At 38.4% G+C, this 23,700-nt stretch overlaps 1 protein-coding gene across 1 annotated transcript; it reads right to left on the bottom strand.

Annotated features, from left to right (window-relative positions):
* Positions 1–2,837: 2,837 nt before the first annotated feature.
* LOC100931516 (carboxypeptidase A2) lies at positions 2,838–23,286 on the bottom strand. The gene is given in 14 exon segments (XM_031940219.1): positions 2,838–3,012; positions 6,927–7,011; positions 8,999–9,014; positions 9,016–9,190; positions 10,891–10,981; positions 13,661–13,771; positions 17,690–17,788; positions 19,136–19,237; positions 20,415–20,510; positions 21,221–21,255; positions 21,258–21,293; positions 21,296–21,353; positions 22,264–22,344; positions 23,260–23,286. Coding segments are annotated over 14 exon segments (1,176 nt in total). The 3' UTR covers positions 2,838–2,848.
* Between the last annotated feature and the right edge of the window lie 414 nt (positions 23,287–23,700).

Genomic DNA, 23,700 nt, shown 5'->3' with positions numbered 1-23,700 from the left:
TGTGAGCATCCAAGGAGATATGTAAAACTTTTAGCACAGTACCAAGGTGTTGGGACCACACAATACAAATGGGCTTGTGATGGTTGAAAATAAGGAGACAGAATTGCTGATAATTGAACACAGCCATTTATTAAGAAAAATGCTTATATATCTTAAAACCCCATGTTATTATATACAGCTTTGTTCTGAGACCATTCCTGGTTTGTTTTCTATGATCTAACTCTCTGAAGCATATTGTCAGTTTCTAAACACTTAATCTCATGTAAAGTTCACAGTGCCCCAGTAATTGCACCAGGACCTTATGTTTTCTCATGATTTCAAGCTTAAAATGTACCCCTGATTGATCTTAGCAGAAGAGGAACATCCCATTACTGAAGTCTCTAGTTTCCCGGGAGTTCTCTACACCAAGGTACATAACAGTTCTCAATCAGTGTGTATTTCCTGCCTTCCCATAAATCCTCTACTCTAAGATATCACCTAATATTTTTATGTGAAGGTATAATCTAGAATTGTACATTTCAGAATTGAGCCACCCTATCTCTAATCCATTTTTCTGGGCCCCTCACATAGAGGAGTCATTGAGGTCTCTTCCTATAGATCTATATCGAGAATACAAATTAAATAAAAAGACCTTTTGAATGGAAGAAGTTATTTCCCAATCTCAATCCGATCCTTTCAGGGGATAGGGAGAGATTGCTTTTAGTTGGGTTAAAATTCTGGTCACCCCCAGGCATGCAATTCTAGACCACAGACATAATACGTTTGTTCAATTTCTACTAATTTTTCTTAATACACCATTTTTTATTTTATCCTGGCCTGTCCCTATCCTATCTAAGGGGATTTCTTTAGCAGTTTGGAAAGGCCTTGGATGGGCAAATTATTATTCTTATTATTTTAACAGAAACAAAAAAAGAGATTTTTATTATGAGTCTACAATTCAGTAGGGAGTGGAGGGAAATAATGTGTACTCATATAATTATATGTAAAAAAAATAAATAAGTAAATATATAAATAAGTAAAAAATAATTTTAAGGAATTTGATGGCAAAAAAAAATACTAACAGGTTGAGGAATCAAAAAAGGTCATTTCCCTTCTAAGCACTGACCTCCTCTGAAAAATTACTTGTTGATGGAATGAACAGGCCCCCAAAAAAAGATCATAATTCTAGGTACAATCCAGTATCTAGATAGGACCCTAGAATACTGACTGGATTATCTTGTCCCTTATGGAATTTCTTGCACCAACAGCATTATCTTATATCTATCTTGAACTCAGGAGGTCAAATGAGGTTATTTTGTATAAACATTTCTTAATCACTAGATAACTTCCTGAGGCAACAACTAGAATAGTTATCATACCTTGTTTTGAATACTTTCTTATAAAAGGTCCCACCTTTCCCTTTGTAAGTAATAAAGTTCTGTCCCTTGACTTAGAGACAGTTTAAATACAGTTTGAGTCTAAGAATTCATTTCAGACTATGTTGCATTTTCATGACTTGTTATACCTCATCATTTTTATCTACTTTATATCTATTTTATATGTTCTTTTATTTATATTTTATATGTTCTTTTATTTATATTTTATATTTCCTTTTATTATTTTTATTGAAGCATAAGTCTGACTACTTCTCTGTCTACCTATTTAAGAAAGTTCAGTGGTTACTTATTACCTCTAGGACCAAATATAAATCCTTTAGTTTGTCATTTAAATCTCTTCTCAACTCTCCTTCTGGCTACCACAATGATTAACCATGACCTCAGCTGATTCATGATGAAATATGTTACCAATATCCCAGCTGATTGATGATGGGTATGTGTGTGTATGTGTATATACAGATTGAGTATATATACTCTATATAGAGATATGTAGGATATATGTGTATAAGTACATAGACAGATGGATAGATAGATGATATATAGATAGATAGATAGATAGACAGACAGATAGATAGATAGATAGACACAGATAGGTAGGTAGATAGATAGTATGTGAGGGAATTTATTTTGTTTAACTAGCCAACTAAACATATCTATTACAAGGACTTTTTTTCAATGGGAGTGGGAGGATGGAAGACGGAGAGAAGGTAGATTTTGGTTAGTTGAAAAAAATTAAAATAAACTGTCTTGAATAACACCCCCCCAATATTTATTACAACTTCTCCCCTTATTAATCTTTTTATACATTATTCCCTTCAGAACACCGTACTATCTTGCTCTCCTTTTCCTGACACGCAAAACTCTTTTCCTGACAGTCCCTCACGCCTGGACTTCATTTCCCACTTTATACTTCCTCCCTCCTCTTGGAATTCCTGGTTCCCTGCAAAATGAAACTCAAACACGACCTTCTTTCTACATGTACCCTTTTCTGATTCCCCCAGCTACTGGGAAGCCCTTTCAAAAAGCTACCTTGAGTTTATTTCACATTTAACTTGCATATGTGATTCATAAACGTATATATGCACATCTTCTCCCATGAGAGTGTAAACTTCTTGAGGAAAGGGTCTGTTTCTGCACACACAATGCTCAGCACTGCTTCTGGCACATAATAATCACCCTTTGCCAATATGTGTTTTTCCCCCAATCAAAAAGGCAAGTTAAGGGAAGGGACTATTTTTGTTTGTTTGTTTTTGTCTCTATGTCCCCAGTGCCTGACACAGAGCAGCATTTAATAAATTCTTGTTGAATGAATGAATAACAAAATGAATTCTGATATCATACCACTGAATAAGGAAGTAAATCTTCACATAAAATATTACTCTTTGAAGAGGAAATGATGGCACCAAAAATCTGGCTTTAAAATGAGACTTTAATGATAGGGACTTGTTGCCTCACCTTAGAGTTCCAGAGAGCTAGTAGGGATGGTCTCGGACGTATTCCATGATCGTCTTCAGACCCAACCACGTCTCCTCCGCAGTGGGAAGAATCTGACTGGCTGGCAGGAGGAAACCACAGCAACCAGAATATTTGATGCCATAGTCACAGGACCAGTCAATCCTTCCTCCACTGGCCTGGTCTGAAAGACAAAAGAGAAAAATAGGTATCTGGGATACCGTCTCCAAGTATTGTGCTGTCCCAAAACAACAAGCACTCAGGAGGCATCCGGGTTATGTAAGGTGTATCAGCTAGGGATATGGACCAGAGATCCGAAGGCTCATCTTCCTGAGGTCAAATCCAGCCTCAGACACTCACTAGCTGAGTTACCATGGGCAAGTTACTTCACTTTGTGTGTCTCAGTTTCCTCATCATGTAAAATGAGTGTAAAAAAGAAATGGCAAATTGCTCCATTATCTTTGTCAAGAAAATCCCAGATGGTGTCACAGATGAAAACACAACTGAAAAACAACTGAATTAAATGTGTAAAGACTGAGGTAGGTGCTGGGGATTAAAGAAAGAACTCAAGGAGCTTGCCTTCTTCTGAAACCTTGTTGTATTAAGTATCAGCAATTCATTAAGACCAGTCAGCACTCTTCCTCTCCCTGTCATCCCTTTTTTTTAACACACAACTATAACCAACAAAAATATTGGTTCAGTCACTTCAATCACTGCTACATGATGACCAAAAAGAGGAAGAAAGATTCCATCTAGACTAAAATATGAAGAGTTAGCTTTTGGCAGCATCAAGAAAGTAAGTTTGGGAATGGCTAAGCAAACTGGGATGTGTGAATGATTACACAGAAACAAATAAGTAATATGAAGAATTCAGAAAAGCATGGGAAGATTTGTATGTGCTGATGCAGAGGAAAGAAAGCAGAACCAGGAGAACTATAAACAATTTGCTACAATAAGGTAAACCAAGATATCCGGGACCCTCAAAAGTCATCCAGTCTAACCCCCTAATTTTTTAGATGAAGAAACTGACATAGGGATAAGATCTATGATTTCAATGGTATAGATATTTCCCTCTACCTATCCACTCCTATATAATTTATTGTTTGAAAGGGATGCCTAGAGAACTTAGCATTGTAATATACCTAGGGTACATAGCCAGAAAGTGTTCGGATGGAGGAGATTTGAACCAGTTCTTTTTGCCTTTGAGAATGGCTCTCTATCCCCTTAACACCACAATTGTCTACCCCTAGGGAATGTCTAAACAACAATAACATTAAAAGGAAGCTGGACTCAGAACAAATTCAACAACCATTCATGGTCCCAAAGTATGTGATGAAAAACACTTGTCTCTTCTGATAGACAGGTGGGAAACTCTAGGTGTTACGGGGGACATCTGATGTTACAGTTTATCCTTATCAGTTTTCCTTCATTGTTTCTCTTTGTTACTAGTATGGGGCTTATATGAAGAGAAAATATAGTATAACTGGGGTGCAAAAAATAAAACACTGATAAAATTTCAAAAAAGAAAAATCAAGAACCTGTCAGAAAAGATTTAGAATACAGACAAGGGTCAAGAAAGCTTATATGGCTCCCAAAAGCTCCAAAAGCCAAAAGCTAAATAAACACCTATCAAGGACGCCATAGACAAGAGATTCACCCATTGGATAGGGAATGAGATCAATTACTTTTTAAGGCTCCCTACTGCCAGTAGAAGAAAATGAAAAACTTCTTAGCTTAATCCCCCCAAGGTCTGCCTCCAACCTACTCTTCCAGTCTTCTTGTTGAGTCATTTCAAACATGCCCAACTCTCCATAACCCCACTTGTGTTTGTTTGTTTGTTTGTTTTTGGCAGAGTTTGCCAAACACACTGGAATGAGAAAACTGAGGAAAATAGAGCTAAGGGTTTTCCCCAGGTCACACAGCTAGTCTGTATCTGAGGCTGGATTTGAACTCTGGTTCTCCTGATACCAGAGCTGGTGCTAGATAGAGTGCCATCTAACTACTCCCCCTGCCAAGTCTTACACTTTATTCTATTTCATATACTCTGGAATTCCAGCCAAAGTAAACAGTCAGTTATTCTCAACTTCATTCTTCACTATTTATTACCTGTATACCTGAAATATATTCCCTTCATGTGTTAAATCTTCCTCTTCCTTGAGAGTTCATCGAAAGAGTCATGTCCCAGGAATGTTTTACTCGCCACAGAAATGTAATTACTTTTGGGGTGGAGTAGAACAGGTGTTCTATCCCTCTACAGGAGAGCATCAGAGCATCATAGGACAGGAAGCAAGGTAGGTGATTTCATTGACACAAATATGCAAAATGTGGTGATTACTAAAGTTGAAATGAAGCCAGGAAAATGGGGTCAACTCTAGGTAGGTAATGGAATGAGAACACATCTAAGATTCAAACTAAGAAGAGGATACTTAAGTTGAATGAGCTCACAACAATCCCTAGTGTGGGACTGAAATACTGCTGCCTTATTAATACCATCTGGTCATTTTTTTAAACCTGTCATGGAGAAACTTTGAGAAGCTAACCAGATTCACCCCAACAGGACTATACTTAAGAAATGTAACTTATTTATTAACGAGTACAGAGCCAAAAATGATAAGAGGTAGTTTCTCAATTGGCAACGCCAGCAGATCTGGTCATGTTACCCAGGTTTGCATCCCAGCTACTTATGAACTAGTCAAGTCCTATATTCCACAATTGGAGATCTCTGCCCCTCGATCACAATAGTTAGGGCTCCAGAAGAGAATACTGTGTCTGTTCTTTATGCTTATAATCCCTTGAGGAATAGGAAGGTGGTAAAGGATGCTGGCAGTGTGATTGAAGGCCCATCCCTTCTTCCTTGGATTCTCACTTTGAACAGAATGATGTCTCCGATGTTTAAAAAAATTTTGAAGAGAAACACAATCTTAGTGACCATGAGAAGAAGACCAATTTCCCTCTTTTTACTGAGTGGTCCCAGAAAGTGCATGTGGTAACAGGACCAACTCTGATATTCCCCTAGAAAAATCCACTCACTTGGTCAAGCTCTAAGAAATGCTTTTTAAGGAAAGTCATTGGACCTGTGGTACTGAAACATTCTGTGAGCATTCCCAGTAGGATAACCGATTCTCTATTTTGCTTGCAAAAAAGAGAACATTTCTTGGAGATTTTAAAACAGAACCAGAAGGAGCCATACAGATTCTCCAGTAAACATGGGAGTCCCTGTTGCCTTCCCCATGCCTGGATGAGCACAGGAGACCTCTAGGAGTACAAGGGACTTCTCAAAGTTCCCAAGTTCCTTTATATCCCACCTTCTCCACAATCAGTAAAGTCAAATGACTGTCATATGGCATAACTATTAAGCCATCTGGGTCAGCTTTTAACATGGAGACCTTTCGTCATGGACACAGGATCCAGACATTTAGCAGTCATCAACCTCATTATCAAGGAAGAACAAATTTAATACAATAACAAAGCCTGAGTTAGAGTGTTGGTTGAATCACATTTGTACCAATGGAAAGCTCTACAGAGCAACAGGTCAAAAGGTGACTGTTTTTTCCATCTAGTGGCAAGTAGGTGTTGATGTCTAAACATGGAAACGCACTGGGGTCCCTAATACTGGAGACCTTCTAATGGAAGCTAGATAATCATTTGTTAAGGACACAATGCAGAATATTCCTACTTTAGATTTAGATTAGAGATGGCAAACTTGACTTCCACAAAACTATAGAACCAGAACTGGATTGAGACATGTTTAACAAAATAAATAAAAATGCAATATTACATAAACAATATTCATTTGTGGTTTTATAAATCAATATGTGGCCCACTGGGCTCCATTTCTATTTCTGTTTCTCGCCATTGGGCTTAAATGGCTTTTGTGATCCCTTCTATCCATGAGATTCTCTGACAAGTGTGCTGCAGAATACACCCTCTCCAATTTCTGGGAATATCTTTGTCCCAGCCACCATTCAGCTCAGAGAGAAGTTCTGTCATGGTTGAGGTGTAAATAACAGCACTGGGTTTTCACAAGTTGAAGGGGAAATCCCTTTTATTTTCAGAGCCTAAGACCACAGCAAACCTCCAAGCCCATAAAATACTTACAGATGACAGAGCAGATTGGTCCCACTTTGTACTTGGTGCCATAAAGGGAGGTCAAATTCTCAGAAGCTTTTTGGGCCACTTGATTCTAAAGTGAGAGAAACAGAGAAAAAGTTCTTGGAGCTCCATAATTCTTGCTTGATATCCCATGGTTTTCCCTTTCAAAGAATGGGTATTCTGGTTAATTGGCTTCCTGGGTAAAAGAAGAGCTATTTGGATTTTGACTCTTGCTGTTGAAAATCTTTCTTAAAATGCTATTAAATTTATCTGCTGAATCTTCTCCTGTGCTCTAAATACATCCTCCCTGGTGTCATATTCATTTTTATAAGTGCTGTCATTATTAGATTATAAATTCCAGGAGAGCAGGACTGTACTTTTTCTCCCACTCCCATCTTTGAATCCTTAGTTCCTAATTAAGCATAGGAGCAGCTAGGCGATGCCATATTGCATAGAGTACCAGGCTTTGGGTCAGGAAGACTCATCTTCCAGAGTTCATATCTGGGCAAGTCACTTAACCCAATTTGCCTCAGTTGAGCTCAAGAAGAAAATGACCAACCACTTCAGTAAGTCTGCCAAATAAACCCTAAGTAAAGTCACAGAGTCAAGACATAACTGAGTGAAAAAGCCTAGTACAGCCAAGATAATTGACTCTTTCTGTGACATCTGGGGATGATTTTTTACCAGTTCCCATTGTACAGAGAGATACATGAAGAAGGTATAAGAGATTAGATTGAATGAGACTCCAAAACAAACACTGACAGTTCATGTGTATGTGTGTGTGCACTTCATCTTAAAAATAAAACTGTATTTTGGCTTAAATACTTATGGATCAGCCTTTTCCTAGAAATTGTTGATGGCAAAAAATTCTAATTTAACTAAGGTTTTAAATGTTTGCTTATAATTGTAGTTACAAGTTTACATTTAATAGCACACTTTCCAAATGTCTTTACATATTATCTTACTTGGTTGTAACAATGACCTTATAAAAGAAGTAGTGAAGATATTATTGGTCTTATTTTTCAGACAAAGAAAATGAGTCACAAAGCCAAAGTCACATAACCAGTAAGTAGCAAAGCTAAAACTCAATCTCAGATTTGCATTGAGATTTTGCTCAACCTGCTTTCCCCATCCCTAAATCTGACCAATGAGGAGCACTACAAACTCTCAGGACTACCCTATTGGCTAGATCCCAACACAGAGGATCAACTATAGGTCACATAAAAGGATTATCTATTTTGTACTCCAAAGCAGCTGGCAGTGACCCTTCAAACAGTTAAAGTTGAATTCTGACAGTTAAATAAGTTAAAACAATTGGTGTGCCCTATTCTGTACCATGTCCTTAAAAGAGATATTTTGTAAAGAATATTTGCCAAATAGTATGAAAATTAAAATTTTTGTTGTTAAATTGCTTCAGTCATGACCAACTCTTCCTGACCCCATTTGGAGTTTTCTTAGCAAAGATACAGGAGTTGTTTATCTTTTCCATCTCCAGCTCATCTTTCATATGGGGAAACTGAGGCAAACACAGTTCAGTGACTTTCCGAGAGTGACAAAGATATTGAGAGTGATGAGGCCTTGGTGCAGCTAGTTGGTGCAGTGGATAGTGCACCAGCCCTGAAATCAGGAGGACCCGGGTTCCAATCTGCTCTCAAATTTGCTCTAGCTGTGTGACTAAGGGCAAGTCAGTTAATCCCAAGTGCCTCTGGAGGGGGCAGCAGGGAGAAGAGTCTTGAGGCCAGATTTGAATTCAGGAAGACAAATTTCTGCCTCCAGCCCAGCCACTGTACTACCTGAGCAATCCCAAAAATAATATATGTTCACATAATTTTCTTTTTACTTTTAAGAACGCTTTGTTTTTCATTTTAAAAGCATCCTTCATTGACCTTAAGTTGAGGTCACATTTCCAAGTACACTTGATGTGTGAAAGAAGAAAAGAAGCACAATGGGCCTTTCCAACTGGGACCTTCAGGTTGGAAAAGTGGGTGTTGTCATCTTATCTCAAATTTGAAATGCAAATAATAGAAGCAAAACAACCAAGAAAACATCAACAATTCTGGGAAGAGCAAATGACTCACCAACTCATCAAAATCTGCTGCATTTATACCCGTAGGGGAACATGAGCAGCTGGGAGTAGCTGTGGAGGATGATGAAGGCTTTGATGTTTCCATGGCTCTTAATGAAGTCCACAATGGATTTCACTTCAACTTCTGAGTTGGCACTAGGTCCATGGTATGAGTCAGAGCAGCGATTGTCACTGGCTCCAGGTCCTGTGGATGATTAAAAGATACTGAAAGGAAAACACAATTCCAAAGAGATAATGGGGTCATTAAAGTCTATCTCAGAGCACAGAATCATCAGTTCTAAGAGGGCAGGACTCAGAAACCATCTAGAGGAAAGTATCGGGAAATAGACCTGGACAGCCTTTGTGAGGCAGCTAGGTGGCACAGTGGACAGAATGTCTATCTTTCTTGCCCTCCCCCAGACACCTTGCCAATCCAATCCAACAAGTATTCATTAAGCAATTATAACATGTAAGGTTGGACACCCAGGTGACATAGGAACAGGCCATGGAGTCAAGAAGATTCAAAATCCAGGACTCAGATACCTACTAGCTGTGGGACTCTGGGAAAGTCACCCAATTCATTTGCCTCAGTTTCCTTATTTATAAAATGAGTTAGAGAGGGAAATGGCAAACCACTTCAGGATTTTTGTCAAGACAAGTCCAAATGGGGTCTGGAAGAGCCAAATACAAGTGGAAAACTATTAAATAACAAAATAACACTCCTATTAGTAGTGCAACAGAGAAAACTACTGAATTAACTCAAACTCTTTCCATGGAAATTAGGAGGGAATTTTGCCCATAAGTCACAAAGTCATAGAAAAATCATGAAGATCCCAAAGTCATCTTTAAAGTCATAGGGGCAACCATAAGATTCTGGAGGACCCAAATCCTGGAAGGTCTGTAATTCAAGCCTACAGGGAGGACTTACTCATTATTACCCTGGTGGGATCTAGAATTCTGAAGGATATTAGGGGAAAGAAGTGAATCTGTTCTCTCTTCACCTCTAGGATAGTGAAAGAGTACAGAGAAACAAACACAACCTCTGTTCCTTTTCTCATTTTAAGCTTGTTAGGTTGTGCAATATTTTGGACAAAATGTGACATTGTGAACAATGTATTTGGTATCCGGCATTTGTCTTGACATGATAAGGAATCAGTGAAATGAGGTTGATTTAAACCTCGAAAGTCCCTCCAGCTCTAAAATTCAGTAAGTCGATGCATTTGTCTTATGCACTTGCCCTTTTTTGGTCTTGTCATACCTATCATTGAACTTTAAGAAGCCATGAACATAAGGTGAACAGGATTTGGAAAGGGAATTAAATTTAATTTCAAGTGCCAGTTTGCAAATAAAATTATGTCAAAATTGTAAAAACTTTATAACATTCAGGAAAAAGAAAGACATCTATGCAAGGTCATAACTTTTGCTATCATACTCTTTCTGATCCATGCCTCCTCCAGGACTCAGTCTATGGGCCAAAGTCAACAATTCCAGAAGAAAGAAGCTCTTGGGAGCTGAAGAGGGCTTCCTCCGACTATATAACTTGGAACTGAAAGGTACTAGAGAGACCATACAATCCAATGGCACTTATTTTACCCAAGAGAAAATTGAGATCCAGAGTGGACAAGGGATCCTCTCAAAGTCCCACAAATACTAAGTGAGAGAAATTGGATTCAAATTCAGGTTCTCTTTCTCCAAATCCAAGCTTGACCATGAGAAAAGCAAGGCATACAACTGTGTCTCATTCTTAGCCCAACAAAAAGAGTTCATGGCACCTAAGTAGGAAGCTTACTCAGGACTTTTTGAATTTATTTGTTGGTTTGGGTTATTTTTTTTTTAAGATAGATTGTTCTAAAGAAAAGAGGGAGAAAAAAAAAAAAGCTTGTACTCTGGGATCAAGTTTCCCACCTCCAAAGCCTGCATCCCAGTTGCGGTTTGGATCAACACCAACGCAGATGCTTCCAGAAACCTTAGACCGAGTCTTCCTCCACATGCGATTCTAAGAAACCCAAACAGAGCATTAGAGAAAAACACAAGAAACAGTACAAGCAGAAGAAGCTTCCCTTGGAACTTCCTTAGTTTCTCTCTACTTGTGGCCCAGGGAGTACATGTAAGTACCTGTGGCCATGGAGAAAGAGATGTCTGTTTGCAGAAATACTTATGCCAGTCATCTAATCTTTCTCTTTTATGTTGCCCAGCCAAGATGACAGGTTTAAAAAAAAAAAAGCCTATCTCTTTAAACAACCTACAGACAACAGGTCTACAGCTTTGACATTTTTGGTTTTTTGGTCTTGGATGAAGAGTCATTGTGTAGTGAACACGTTTCTCAGTATGATATAGAAAAAAGATAATTTTCTAATTTCTCCTAAACCTTATTTCACCATTTGGGGGCCTAACTTTGGCATGTGACACAGTTTTACTTGTCTACTAGCCACTTGGCTAAAACCTCCCAAGCTCTCCCCTTCCTTGACTGTGTATTCTGATTGGCCACCATCATGGGCGCAGGGCCAGCAGTGCCAGGGTCACAAAACTGGGGCATTGAGGGGGCATCTGGACATAAGGCCTAAAGTGGCTCCAGTGTTCAAGGGAAAAAGGCCCCAGAAAAAAACTTTTATATTGCGTATATTGAAACCTCTACCCAGTGGAGCAATGACTAGCAGGCCTTGGGCTGCCTGCCTGACTCCCAGTCTTGGCTGAAGACCGAGAGCTCCCTCCTGGTCACTCAGACATCATTTTAGCCCTGAGGGGGACTCCCGGGGCTCTGCCCTCTCTCCTCCCCAGCGAGGTTTGGCTGCTGCCGCTCTCATCGCCCAGGAAGCACCGCTGCCCACCCACTGACCTCTGGGGCCGGGTCAACATGACTAATCATTGTTGCTTTTTCGTGTACTTATGTATTTATTTTTTAATTATTTATGACTCCTGAAGTCATCTCTTCTTGACAGACTCCAAAGGAACCGGCCCGACGGGCTCCGAGTCTAGCCGGGGCCACGGGTGGCTCCCCTTAGTGGGTGACTGAGAGTCCTGACCACTGCACCCTCATGGACAGGGCGGCCCGGCCGCCTCAGCGCTCCCTCCCACCCTCCCGGTCGGAAGAGCCCAGGCCCCGAAGCTGCAGGGCTAGCACTTCTGCGCCCCATCTTCCCTCCAGTCACTCAGCCAGCCAGCTGCGCCCACTCCCGATCAACGTGGCGCTGGGAGGCAGGCAGCCAAAGCACAGGCTTGCCTGGTGCCCCTTGGGATTCAGCCAGACGGATAAACTCTGAGCGGGACCGGGACTGGGACCCCCGGCGCTCGTTCCGTATCCCGGTGACCCCGGGATTCGGGACAAAAAAGCCCGCTACGGCCCTCCGCCTCATGCTGCAGCCACAGGAGACTCCCTCCTGCCTAGATGGACGGGCGTGACTAGGAACCGGCTCCTGCTCTAAGAACCCGGCACCTCAGCTCCAGCTGCTCAGTCTTTCCTGCGGCCTCCAGGCTGCCTCCCCTCCCGGCGGGGAGAGTGACTATATCCTGCCACGGTGCGGGGTGCTTTGGGGAGCAACTTTCAGAGGGCAGTGGTAATGGCCTTAGAAAGGGTCGCGACAGGGGCAGCTGGACGGCACAGTGAGTAGAGTCAGGAGGTTTTTTTGGTCTTGGATGAAGAGTCATTGTTCAAATCCTACCTCAGACACTTAACCCGTCCTAGCTGTCTGACAATGAACAAGTCACTTAACCCCAATGCCTCAGCCAAAAAAAAAAAAAAAAAAAAAAAAAAGGACCGTGCCTGCACACTTTGACAGAGCCATGACTTCATTGATCTGAATTCCCCTTCCCTCCAGTGTAAATCACTTCCCCTCCTCTTCTTCTCAGCTGCTGCCTTTAATATCCCAGGTGTTCCAACATATCAGCTGATTCATTTGTAGAGAACTCCCAGGAAGCTAGAGATTTATCCCCTCCTCCTAAGATTAATCAAGGCTGCATTTAAGTTTGAAATCATGAGAAAACAAGGTCCTGCCACAATCACTGGGGCACTGTGAACTTTACATAAGATTAAGTTTCCAGATACTGACATTATGCTTCAGAGAGTTAGATCATAGAAAACAGAATACAGGGTTGGTCACAGAACAATGTCTTTCATAAAAACAAAAGGTTTTCAGATGTATAAGCAGTCTGATTTCTTGTAACAAATGGCTCTGTTGAATTATCAGCAACCCCTTATTTTCAACCGCCACCAGCCCTTTTGTGTTGTGCTGGTCACAACATTCATTGACCTCTTGTTTCTCATTCTTGCTATATGACTGACCCAACTCCTTTCCTGATTTACTACCTTATTATATCACCTGTCTGAATTCAGGCATAATTCATTTGCCAGGGGACATACTTCTTCACTTTGTTCTCATTCCTACTACTGAACCATGGAGATGATTAGAAGTTCACTCAGCTGTCCACATAAAAACCACCTTCTGGAGAGCAGTCTAAGAGGCCTGTGTGACTGAGACTACTCCTAAAGTCGTTTCCAACTGGAAAGATGAGATGATAGGCCTCTCTCTGGGTAAATCTCAGAGTGAAGGGAGCTCAGTAGACTTGGGGAAAAACAAAGACAGAAAGATCAACTTATTCCCTTTGGGTTTTTTTTTAACCACACATATTTTTCTACATCCTCTAGTAATCACTGAATAATCAAAGAGGACTTGCTTACTTTGATCCAAGAGAAGACATATCCGTCTGGGTTTGTAACAGGCAAAAGGAAGATATCCATTGCATCCAAAAGGCTTGTGATTGATGGGTCCTTTCCATAATCAGAGGCGATCTCAACAGAGACAATGTGACATCAGATAATTTTCCAGGAATCCAGAGATATGATGTTCCTGAGCCATGGGGTAGCTGATGCAGTGGATAGAGCACTGGCCCTGAAGTCAGGAGGATCCAATCTGGTCTCAGACACTTCTTAGCTGGCTGACCCTGGGCAAGTCACTCAACACCAATTGCCTCAGGAAAAAAAAAAGTAGTTCTTTGCTTATGGATTAAGATAAACAATGGAGAAAGCTTTGATGATTCTCAAAATGTGAGCCCAGCTATCCTTGTTGTGATTGAAGGTTCTCTAAATATTCTGTTGTCTGATCTTATATAGAATGTTTATTATAAATGTTTAATATAATTGCATGTATATAACCTATAGCATGTATAACTGTGCCATCTTGTGGAAGGAGGGGAGAAGAAAGAGAAAAATTTGGAACTTAAAATCTTATTTTAAAAATTCATGTTAAAATGTATCTTTACACTTAGTAAAATACTATTTACAACAAAAAAGTTTATCATAAAATTTTATATATATTTATTTATATATAAGTATAAATGACTTTCTTGTTCTCAGTAGTACAATCATACACACCTACTCTGAAGGAGTTAGGATGAAAAATCCTATCCAGATCCAGAAAAGGAACTGATCAAGTCCGCATATAAATCAAAGCATTCTTTATTACTTACTCTCTCTCTGTCTGTCTCTCTCTCTCTTTCTCTCTCTCTCTCTCTCTATCTTTCTCTCTCTGTCTCTCTGTCTCTCTCTGTTCTTGAAAGTTTTTGTTTTCATTAGGGTGGGAGATTTATATTTTTTACCACAACTTAACTTTCATGGAAATGTTTTGCATAACTCCATATGTGGATTCTTAATTGTGGGTGGGGACAAGGAAGAGAACCCAGAACTCAAAAATCTTAAAATGAAATTTAAAAAAATTTTTGAATGTAACTGGTGGAAAATATTAAATAAATAAATTTAAAAAAAAAAAACCTGTGCATACTCTTTGACCCAGCAAGGCCACTATTAAGTTTGCATCCCAAATAGATCATGAAAAAGGGGAAAGGACCTACATGTGCAAAAATGTTTATAGCAGCCCTTTTTGTGGTAGCAAAGAATTGGAAAATGAGTAGATGCAATTGGGGAATGGCTGAATAAGTTGTGGTATATGAAGGTAAAGGAAAGTTAAGGAATATGAAGGTAACTGCTATATAAAAATGATGAATAACGTAATTTTAGAAAGGCCTGGAAAGATTTACATGAACTGATAATGAGGGAAGCAAGCAGAATCAGGAATACATCGTACACAATAACAGCAAGATTGTGCAATGATCAGCTATGAAAGACTTGTTCTTCTCAATGGTTCAGTGATCCAAGACAATCCCAATAGGCCTTGGATAGAAAATGCTCTCTGCATACAGAAAAAGAACTGGTCATGCAATCTCTGCTTAAAGAACTCCAGGATTAGGAATTTACTGGCCAATAAAGCATAGCATTCCAAGACCAGCTTTAAAAGGAAATTCTATCAACCGAATGATCAATCATGATTCAGAGATCCCATGATGAAACATTCTATCTACCTTTTGACCAAGAGATAATACATTCAAGATACAGATTGAGATATGCATTTTCCAGACATGGCCAACTCGTTTTCTTGACTATGTATGTTTATTACAAGTTTTTTTTTTTCTTTTCTTTCTTTAGGGGATAAGAGGCAGGAGCAGGGTAAAGAGACTTGTTAATTTTAAAATACACTAAAAATAAAGTCAAAAAATTTGGTTAGAAAGTTCCTTAACTGAACCTGAATCTTTCTCCATCCTCTCATAAAGTTCCATTCATTTATGCTAGTTTTGTCTTCTGGGGCCAAACAGACCCTCAACCTTCTCCAATGTGACAACACAAGCTTTATTAATTCTGAAAAAATTTTCTGCAATATAAAGTAACTAAGATCATTGCCCCCCCCCCCCATTCTAATGGCCCCAAGGACCAAAAGAATCTGAGAATGCTTTTTTTGCTTTAGGGGACAATCAACTCCTATAGAGAAGAGCGTTTTTACAAGACTTCCCATTCACATCAATTGAACTATACATATAGAATCATAGACTTTAGAGTTGAAAGGGACCTCGATCCAGTCTGATCCATATCTGAACAATATTCCTGACTAATAGGCATCCAGCCTCTGTCTTAAAACCACATGTTCCTTATATGCAGAACCTGTTGTCTTGAACAGGTTAAAAGATTACATTTGCTTATTTACATGCCATTACATTGCAATTGTAGATATATTGCACAAAAAGCCTCTTCACTTGTAGTCATTAGCCATTTTAAATTGTTTAAGAGCTGTTTTGTACCACTCCAAAGGGTAACTACATTTTAATTGTGCTGGGAGTGGAAGGCCTGGGAGGAAGGAGAAGCCAGCTCCCAGAATCTGTACCGATGATCCCACTTATGAACACAGAGCTAATGAAGAAGCATTTCTTTTTAACATCCTGAGTATGATATGTCATCTTGGAATTACTTAAGAAATACTGTAGTAGGTCAAATCCAAGCCAAGGCTCTGTTTTGACCAGTGACAGCTTGCTGTGTGGGAGGTTTTGTGAAGTAGGCAGAAAAGGCTGTCTTTTTGTTGTTCCAACCTGTAATTTCATTGGTTTATATAGAACTTCCAGGAAGGAAATTCCCTCTAACTAATGTAGCTTAGACTGTTCTGTAGCTTAGAGAATTGCCTGAAACCCTGAGAACCTCAGTGACTTGCCAAGGATCACAGTGGAGACAATAATGTGTAAGGGACAAAGCTTGAACCTCTCAAGGTCTTCCTGATTCTTGGGCAAGGCTAGTATAAGTGTTGAGTCCACAGCACCATGGAGTGTGACAATTTGTCATCCTCCTGTCATCTGGAGCATACCATAAAAGTGGATTTACATTGTATGATGCCAAAATTTTTATTTTATCTGAAAATTAACTTCTTAAAGCTTCAGTTTCAGTATTCATGCTAGCATTCCGGGAGTTAATGGACAATGCAATCCATTCTGACCCCTAGTGATTTTTACCAATGAAAAACCACTCTCCAGTATCTTTGCCAAGAAAACCTCATGTAGGGTCACAGAGAATCAGACCCAAGTGAAATGACTGAACAATAATAACAACCAATGTTGAGCAAGTCACTTCACTCACAGTTTCACCATCTTTAAAATGAGAGGAGTGGACTACATGATTGCTAAGGTCAGTTCCACATCCCATGGTAATACATTAATTGCCCTTCTCCAGCCCTATCTTTTTTAAGGCAAAATAACCAGATATGCACATGGGTTTCTAGGTGCAAATACAATTCTAACCGGACATGTTATAGAAACAACAGCAAAAAAGAGACTATTGGATGGATTACAGGTATGCCAGATCTGAATTATTTTTTTAAATAAATGATTCAACTGAGATGGACTTGGTTCTGTTTAACAATGAAGTGATGATCTAGGGCGATTCCAACAGTTTTTTGATGAAGAAAGCCATTCGCATCCAGAGAGAGTACTATGGGGACAGAATGTGGATCACAACTAAGTATTTACACTTTTCTGTTATTGTTTGCTTTCTTCTTTTTTTCTTTGTCATTTTTCTCCCTATTGATATGATTTCTCTTGTGCAGCATGATAAATGTGAAAATATGTTTGGAAGAATTGCACATGTCTAATCTATACTAGATTTGGATTATATGGCTGCCTAGGAAATGGGGGAAGTAGGGGGAGGAGAAAAATTTGAAACACAAGGGTGAATGTTGAAAACTATCTTTAAATACATTTTGAAAAATAAAAAGCTTTTATTATAAAAAATCACGGTCTGTCTCTCTATATTTAAACCAATATGACTACTTTTACCACATATGTGGAGGAGTCAGATGTGAACCTAGAAAAAAAATCTATAATTTTGGGTGAAAATCACCTTATTAGCTGTCCACAATGCTGTAGCTTGGGTAACCCATTCTCGGGCGTGGATCCCAGCATCTAACCAGATGGCAGGCTTTTTTCCTCCGGTGCTAAACTATAAAACAAAAGGTGAAGTGTGAGACCTTCCCCATCTCCACTCATTCTTTTCTTATTCTTTCTTCCTCTCCCATGACCCCCTTCCCATTCATTGTCTTTTCCCCTGTTTGTTTGTTTTAAAAGACATAGGATAAAATTTTAACTTGAACATTAATATTTCTGACAGCTCTTGACCAATTTTAAGCAATTCTATTCCCTCTTTTGTTGGCTAAAAATGTAGCATTCACGCCAACATCTTACAACTTAGTCCTGGCTTTTAGAAAATCAGAACAGAGTAAAAAGGGAATTGATAGAATTTTAAAAGCTATAGAATTTATAGCTTCTCCTTTGAGAGAACAACAAAACCACACTGCTCTCTGCTCCCCTGAATAGACCTCTGGTGTAAAGACCACAGTAGAGTCCCACCCCACTAAACAAAGAACCCTAGTAAGCTCAGATCCCTTGTCACCCTCTTCAATTTCTCAGATATTGTCCCCAGCATGACTTTGACCTAGATACCAGGCAGATTTTCTTCCCCTTTCCCAATGTCCAGTCTTACTCAACCCAGTTCGAATCCACCAGGTTTTATTATTTGGCCTATCCCCTTTGATCTAGCATCCTCGAAGGACCATTCTTCTTCCCACCTTCCTTGGCAGCCATTCACATTTTCCCTCAATAAACTTGGCTTTCTTTACTTTTTTGACTGACTTCGATCTTGTGTTTTGTTCTGTCTCAGGAGCTTTCTCCCCATGTCTTGTATTATACAAGGACATGTATGGAATGCTTGGAATCCTTAACCTCACTTACACTACATTAAGACATCTGGAGTCAGGAAGATGTATTTTCATGAGTTCAAATCTAGTCTCAGACACTTTCTAGCTGTGTGACCCTGAGCAAGTCACTTAACTGATTTCCTCAATTTCCTCTTCTATAAAATGAGCTGGAGGAGGAAATGACAAACCACTCTAGTATCTCTGCCAAGAAAAGCCAAATTGAGTCACAAAGTGTCAGAAACTGCTGAAAAACAACTGAGTAAAATTCCTTCTCTGTGTCTGTATGATGCTATTCCCTATTTTAGGAACATTGTCTCTCTCCCTTTTCATCTATTGAATTCCTCCTCAGTTTTTAAAGGTCCATTTAAACTACTTCCTATATAAATCCTTTCCTGATCACTCTACTCTAAACTAATTCTACATCATCATTGATCTTCCTTCCCATGTCTCATATTTATAAAAAAAAAACTTTGTTTGCAACTCTTTAAAATGCACTTAAATATAATATACAATATTGCATAAAACATAGCTGCTGTTTGGAGAGGAATGAGCAATCCACTGCAAATAATAAAAACCATTTAGATTCAACTTACCTTAAGCACATTCATAGGCCGGTTTTCAAAAGAATGTCCTATTTGCAGTTTGCTCACTAGATTTGGGTACTGTTCAACAAGGTGGTCCATTTGTTGAAAAATCTGAAATTTTAAGGTACAGATAAAGCAAGATTTGTTAAATCAACTACCATTTCAACTTAGGACTATTTTCTCTTTCCCTGTCCCATTTCATCAGTGCATTAATACCAAAGGCAGTTTGTATATGTTAATATTTTAATTTGAGATAGTTAATAATAAACCATACAACCCATGGTTCAAATCCTAATTGAGAAAAAATAAGCATTTTGAAGAAGAAGGAAAATTGTATTTTCTTATCCCCATGACAAGGCCATATTTCTATTTTTTTTTTTTTGAGGCACTTGGGGTTAAATGACTTGCCCAAGGTCACACAGCTAGGAACTGTTAAGTGTCAAATTTGAACTCAGGTCTTCTTGACTTCAGGACTAGTGCTCTACCCACTGTGCGACATATTTCTATGTTAACTGTTCCAGCTGGAAAACTTTCTAAAAAGGCTTTCTTAGCTCCTTAAACACAAGAAATTAAGCAAAAATATTTCTATAAAATATAAGCAATGTATAGTAGAATTTTAGCTTTCTGAAGACAGGAATTTTTTTTGTTTTGTCTTTGTATCTTCGTCCAGGTTTCCTTCCATGTATCTTTTCTCATGGTAAATATTAAATGAAGGCCAAATGGAAATAAATTACATTTTCTTGGTGACAAATTCTTGCTTCCTATCTCCATGTATTACTTTCTCTCTTTCCCATCCTTATTCCCAGACAGAACTTCCATATACCTGTAGAGAGTATCAGAGACAGTCATCAGGTAAAGTCAGAGAAATGATAGCAGTAGGATCCCATACTCCAGGTTAGCGGCCTGATCCTTAGCATTTCCCTAATTTGAGGATTCATATTTCCAAATCTGATGTAAGCAAACTATTTAGATGCAAGTGTCCTTAACTTTTTTTGTATCTTGAACCTGTTTGGCAGCCTAGTCAAGTCCATAGACTCCTCAGAATGATGTTTTTAAATGAATAAAATCAAACATATAAGATTACAAAGGAAGATAATTATGCTGAAATTATTATTAAAATACATTAAAAAAAAGAAAAACAAGTTCATACATCCCAGGAAAAGGACCTTTGATGGAAACTAGAGTTTTAGGGCAGAAGTTGAGGACAGAGGCTAGTTCCTTAGAAAGCTGAATACTGAAACAAGGAAAACTATCCATTTCTTAAGATAAACAGTCTGAAAAAAATCACCTCTTCCAAGTTATGGTAGTTTCCAAAATTGAAGTTGCCTTTTATTTCTCTCGTTCGATGAAAAAGGATCTCTTCATTCTCTTTGTCCAGCAGAGTCTAGGATAAATCATTTCCATTATATTTTATTTGTGGCAATCCTTGTCATATGAGCAGAAGGAAAAAAGTGGGGACTGAAGAAAATGGACAGAAATCCTAAGTAAAGTAACAATTCAGACCCTATTTTTCCTCTTATTGAACATACCAGCTGTAGTGCTATACATTATCCTCAAATGATGATCAACATCAAACTACAGATCATATTTTAACTACAGTTTTCTTGGTCAGAAAACACAAGTTAGTCAATGGAAAGGAGAACTTAGACTAGCAAAATTACTTTCTGTAAGAAGCATCCATGACCACTTAAGTGGTTAGCTTGCATCATGACATGTGTCTCTGTTGGAACAGTCAGATGATTTTTGTGTCCACCTTCATAAATCAAAATTGATTCACTTTATAGCAGGGGAAAGCAGGCAGTGCTGAAAAAAAAAAAAACTGAGGTCTTCATATAAATAGACATAGGGTTATAACTCCTCAGTTCTATGTACACCCAGAAAGCTTTTTCTTATTTCCTTCATTATCTCCAGATTTCCTCATAACAGAAAGGAGGTTCCCACCTCCCATGGGATGACTGCCTATTGAAAGGGGTCAGTCAATTGATTTTAGAACCAAGTGGGAGCTACAAAGAATAAAAGAGAATTATGAGAATGACTTTATGATTAGTTCATTTTAATCAGGCTTGAAAGAGGAAAGATCTTTGAGGTACTCACCTGCACATCTTCAATCATGATGGAATAAGGAATTTCATGGCTTCCAAGAAAACTTTGACTGCCTGTAGACTGTAAAGGGAACTCGAACATGTACCTTCTTCCCTGGAATGGTGAGGGACTTCCAGAAATCAAGCTATAAAAAGAAAGAACAAAATAAGCTGGGATGATCATTCCAGTGCAATGGACCTATTTTCTTTTCCCCTCATTTTGATAATCCCTTTGGTAAAGTTATAATATTATCACAGGCAGGCTGAATATTAAAATTGTCCACTTTGGCCCATTATTAAAAACTCTATGTTCTTAATATAATATTAGAAAGCCTATGATTTTTAGTAATGATTGGACATCATTATGTCCCAAAAAATGATTCAAAACTTGTGTTGTATTTCATAATAAAGTTATGCATCTATCAGAATGCAAACATGTTAATAATTTTAAATAATACCTAATCAATTTTCAGAGCTTTTAGCTTTTCAAAATATTATCATATCTGTCTTCTACTGTTAGTCCCACAATAACTCTTTGACATAGGCAGGACAGGTATCATTAACCCTATTTTTTCAGATTGGATCTGTGAAGCTCCCTCTACCAATGTAAACTGATATATATATATATATATATATATATATATATATATATAATATATAAATGAAGGCCCAGAAAATTTGCCCAAAGTCACACAGTTCATTAGAGGAAGTGCTAAGAATAGGACCTAACATTCTTGAATCACAGTCTCATTTACTTTCAATTGAGTCCAAATTCTGAAGCACTTAATAGGGAATTAGTGTGGTGGAATGGAAGTGGATGTTAGATCTGTCATAAGAGGCCCTGGGTTCAAACCCGACTACCTATAATCTGTGTAATCTTGAGGAAGTCATTTGATTTCTTTGGGACTCAGTTTCTTTATCTGATATCCTCTAAGATCCTTTGTTAATGCTCTATTATATTTGACCAGATATATTTCCAGAAAGGGAATCTAATCACTCTTTTTAACGCTACATAAAATCCCCTTTGATAAACATGGATCCAACCAGAATGAATACCTGAAGGTGAGCTTCTCTTTCCAGTTGCCTCAGGTTTGTAACTTCTTCTTCATTCTTTGGTGTGATCTCAAAAACCTGTGTCTGAAAAGATAGAACCCCAAAGGAGGCTTTAGACACATATTGCTTTTTGTGGAGGCTTTCTCTAGTCATTCCTCAGTAGGATGAGTTTAAAGCTCCCAATCAATTATTTAATTGACAATCAACAAGTAAGAAACAATGAGCTAGGAAAACTATAGAATGAATTGGCTCTATTTCTCTATTGGGTTGCTTTAGCTGTGAGATGTACAAATATGTTATACTGGGGTTTTTTATTAGAGGAGTGAGGAAACTCAGAGCTACAGTCAATCTTCAATATTTGTGCATTTACTTTTCAAGATTATAAGCATTATGGTTTTTTCTTTCTTATGTTTTTTTCCCTTTTGATCTGATTTTTCTTGCCCAGCATGATGAATATAGAAATATGTTTAGAAGAGTTGCACATATTTAACCTATATCAAATTGCTTGCTGTCTTAGGGAGGGGAAAGAAGGGAGAGAAAAAAAAGTTGGAACACAAGGTTTTGAAAAGGTGAATGTTGAAAACTATCTTTGCATATATTTGGAAAAATAAAAGACTTTTTAAAAAAGACTATTAGTAGTAGTAGTCATTTTCACTTTCAGGTGGGCAACCATACACATTTGCCGCCATGCACAAAAGAGAAAGAAACAAAAGTTTGTGCAGGTCTGTGGAGAAGCTGGTAGCATATCAAGTCTTGTTCATCTCACTGTGGTATGTGCATATTTTCATTGTTTCCCTTTAAAACTCAAGCTTTCTGTTGCAGTTGTCCCTCAAACAGAGTGCAAGTCTTTTGGAATCTAAGTCCAAGTGTATAAAGTCAGTGATACAGATTAGTGAAAAAACAAAGGTGTTAAATAAACTTCATGCAGGAAAGTCTGCAGGTACTGTCACTTCAAGATTGGTGTTAATGAATCAATGATTAGGTATGCAGTACAATTACCACCACCACCACCCCACCACCCCCCATCACTACCATCTGACACAATGGAAGGTAAAATTCAAGTTAAAAAAAAGTTTTAGTTTTAAGAATTTCATTGTATCATATTTATGGTACTGTGGATTTCATGTGTGATGAAAAGTGCATATTGTCCAAAATCAAATGTGGGGTTTTTGTTTATGTTGAGATATTAGCACAAAGAGAAAGAGAAGGAGAAGGAAATAGCAATCCAGTCTAGTATCTTTGCCAAGAAAACCCCAAGGGATCACAAAGAATCAGACTGAAATTGTGGAACGACAACAAAAATAGCGCAAAAGGTCACTGAATTCTAGGGCATTACTAGCAAGAAGAAAGTTTGCATGTTGCCAATTTTATTTTTGTGAACGACATTTTATAGGTTATTTCCTGGTTACTATGTTAGGAAAAGTGTATGTTTTCAGAATT

The sequence above is a fragment of the Sarcophilus harrisii genome, chromosome 5 (genome assembly GCF_902635505.1).
Source record: "Sarcophilus harrisii chromosome 5, mSarHar1.11, whole genome shotgun sequence".
Lineage (NCBI taxonomy): Eukaryota > Metazoa > Chordata > Mammalia > Dasyuromorphia > Dasyuridae > Sarcophilus > Sarcophilus harrisii.
The sequence above is the reverse complement of the archived record's forward strand: the minus strand, read 5'-3'. Positions and strand labels throughout refer to the sequence as shown.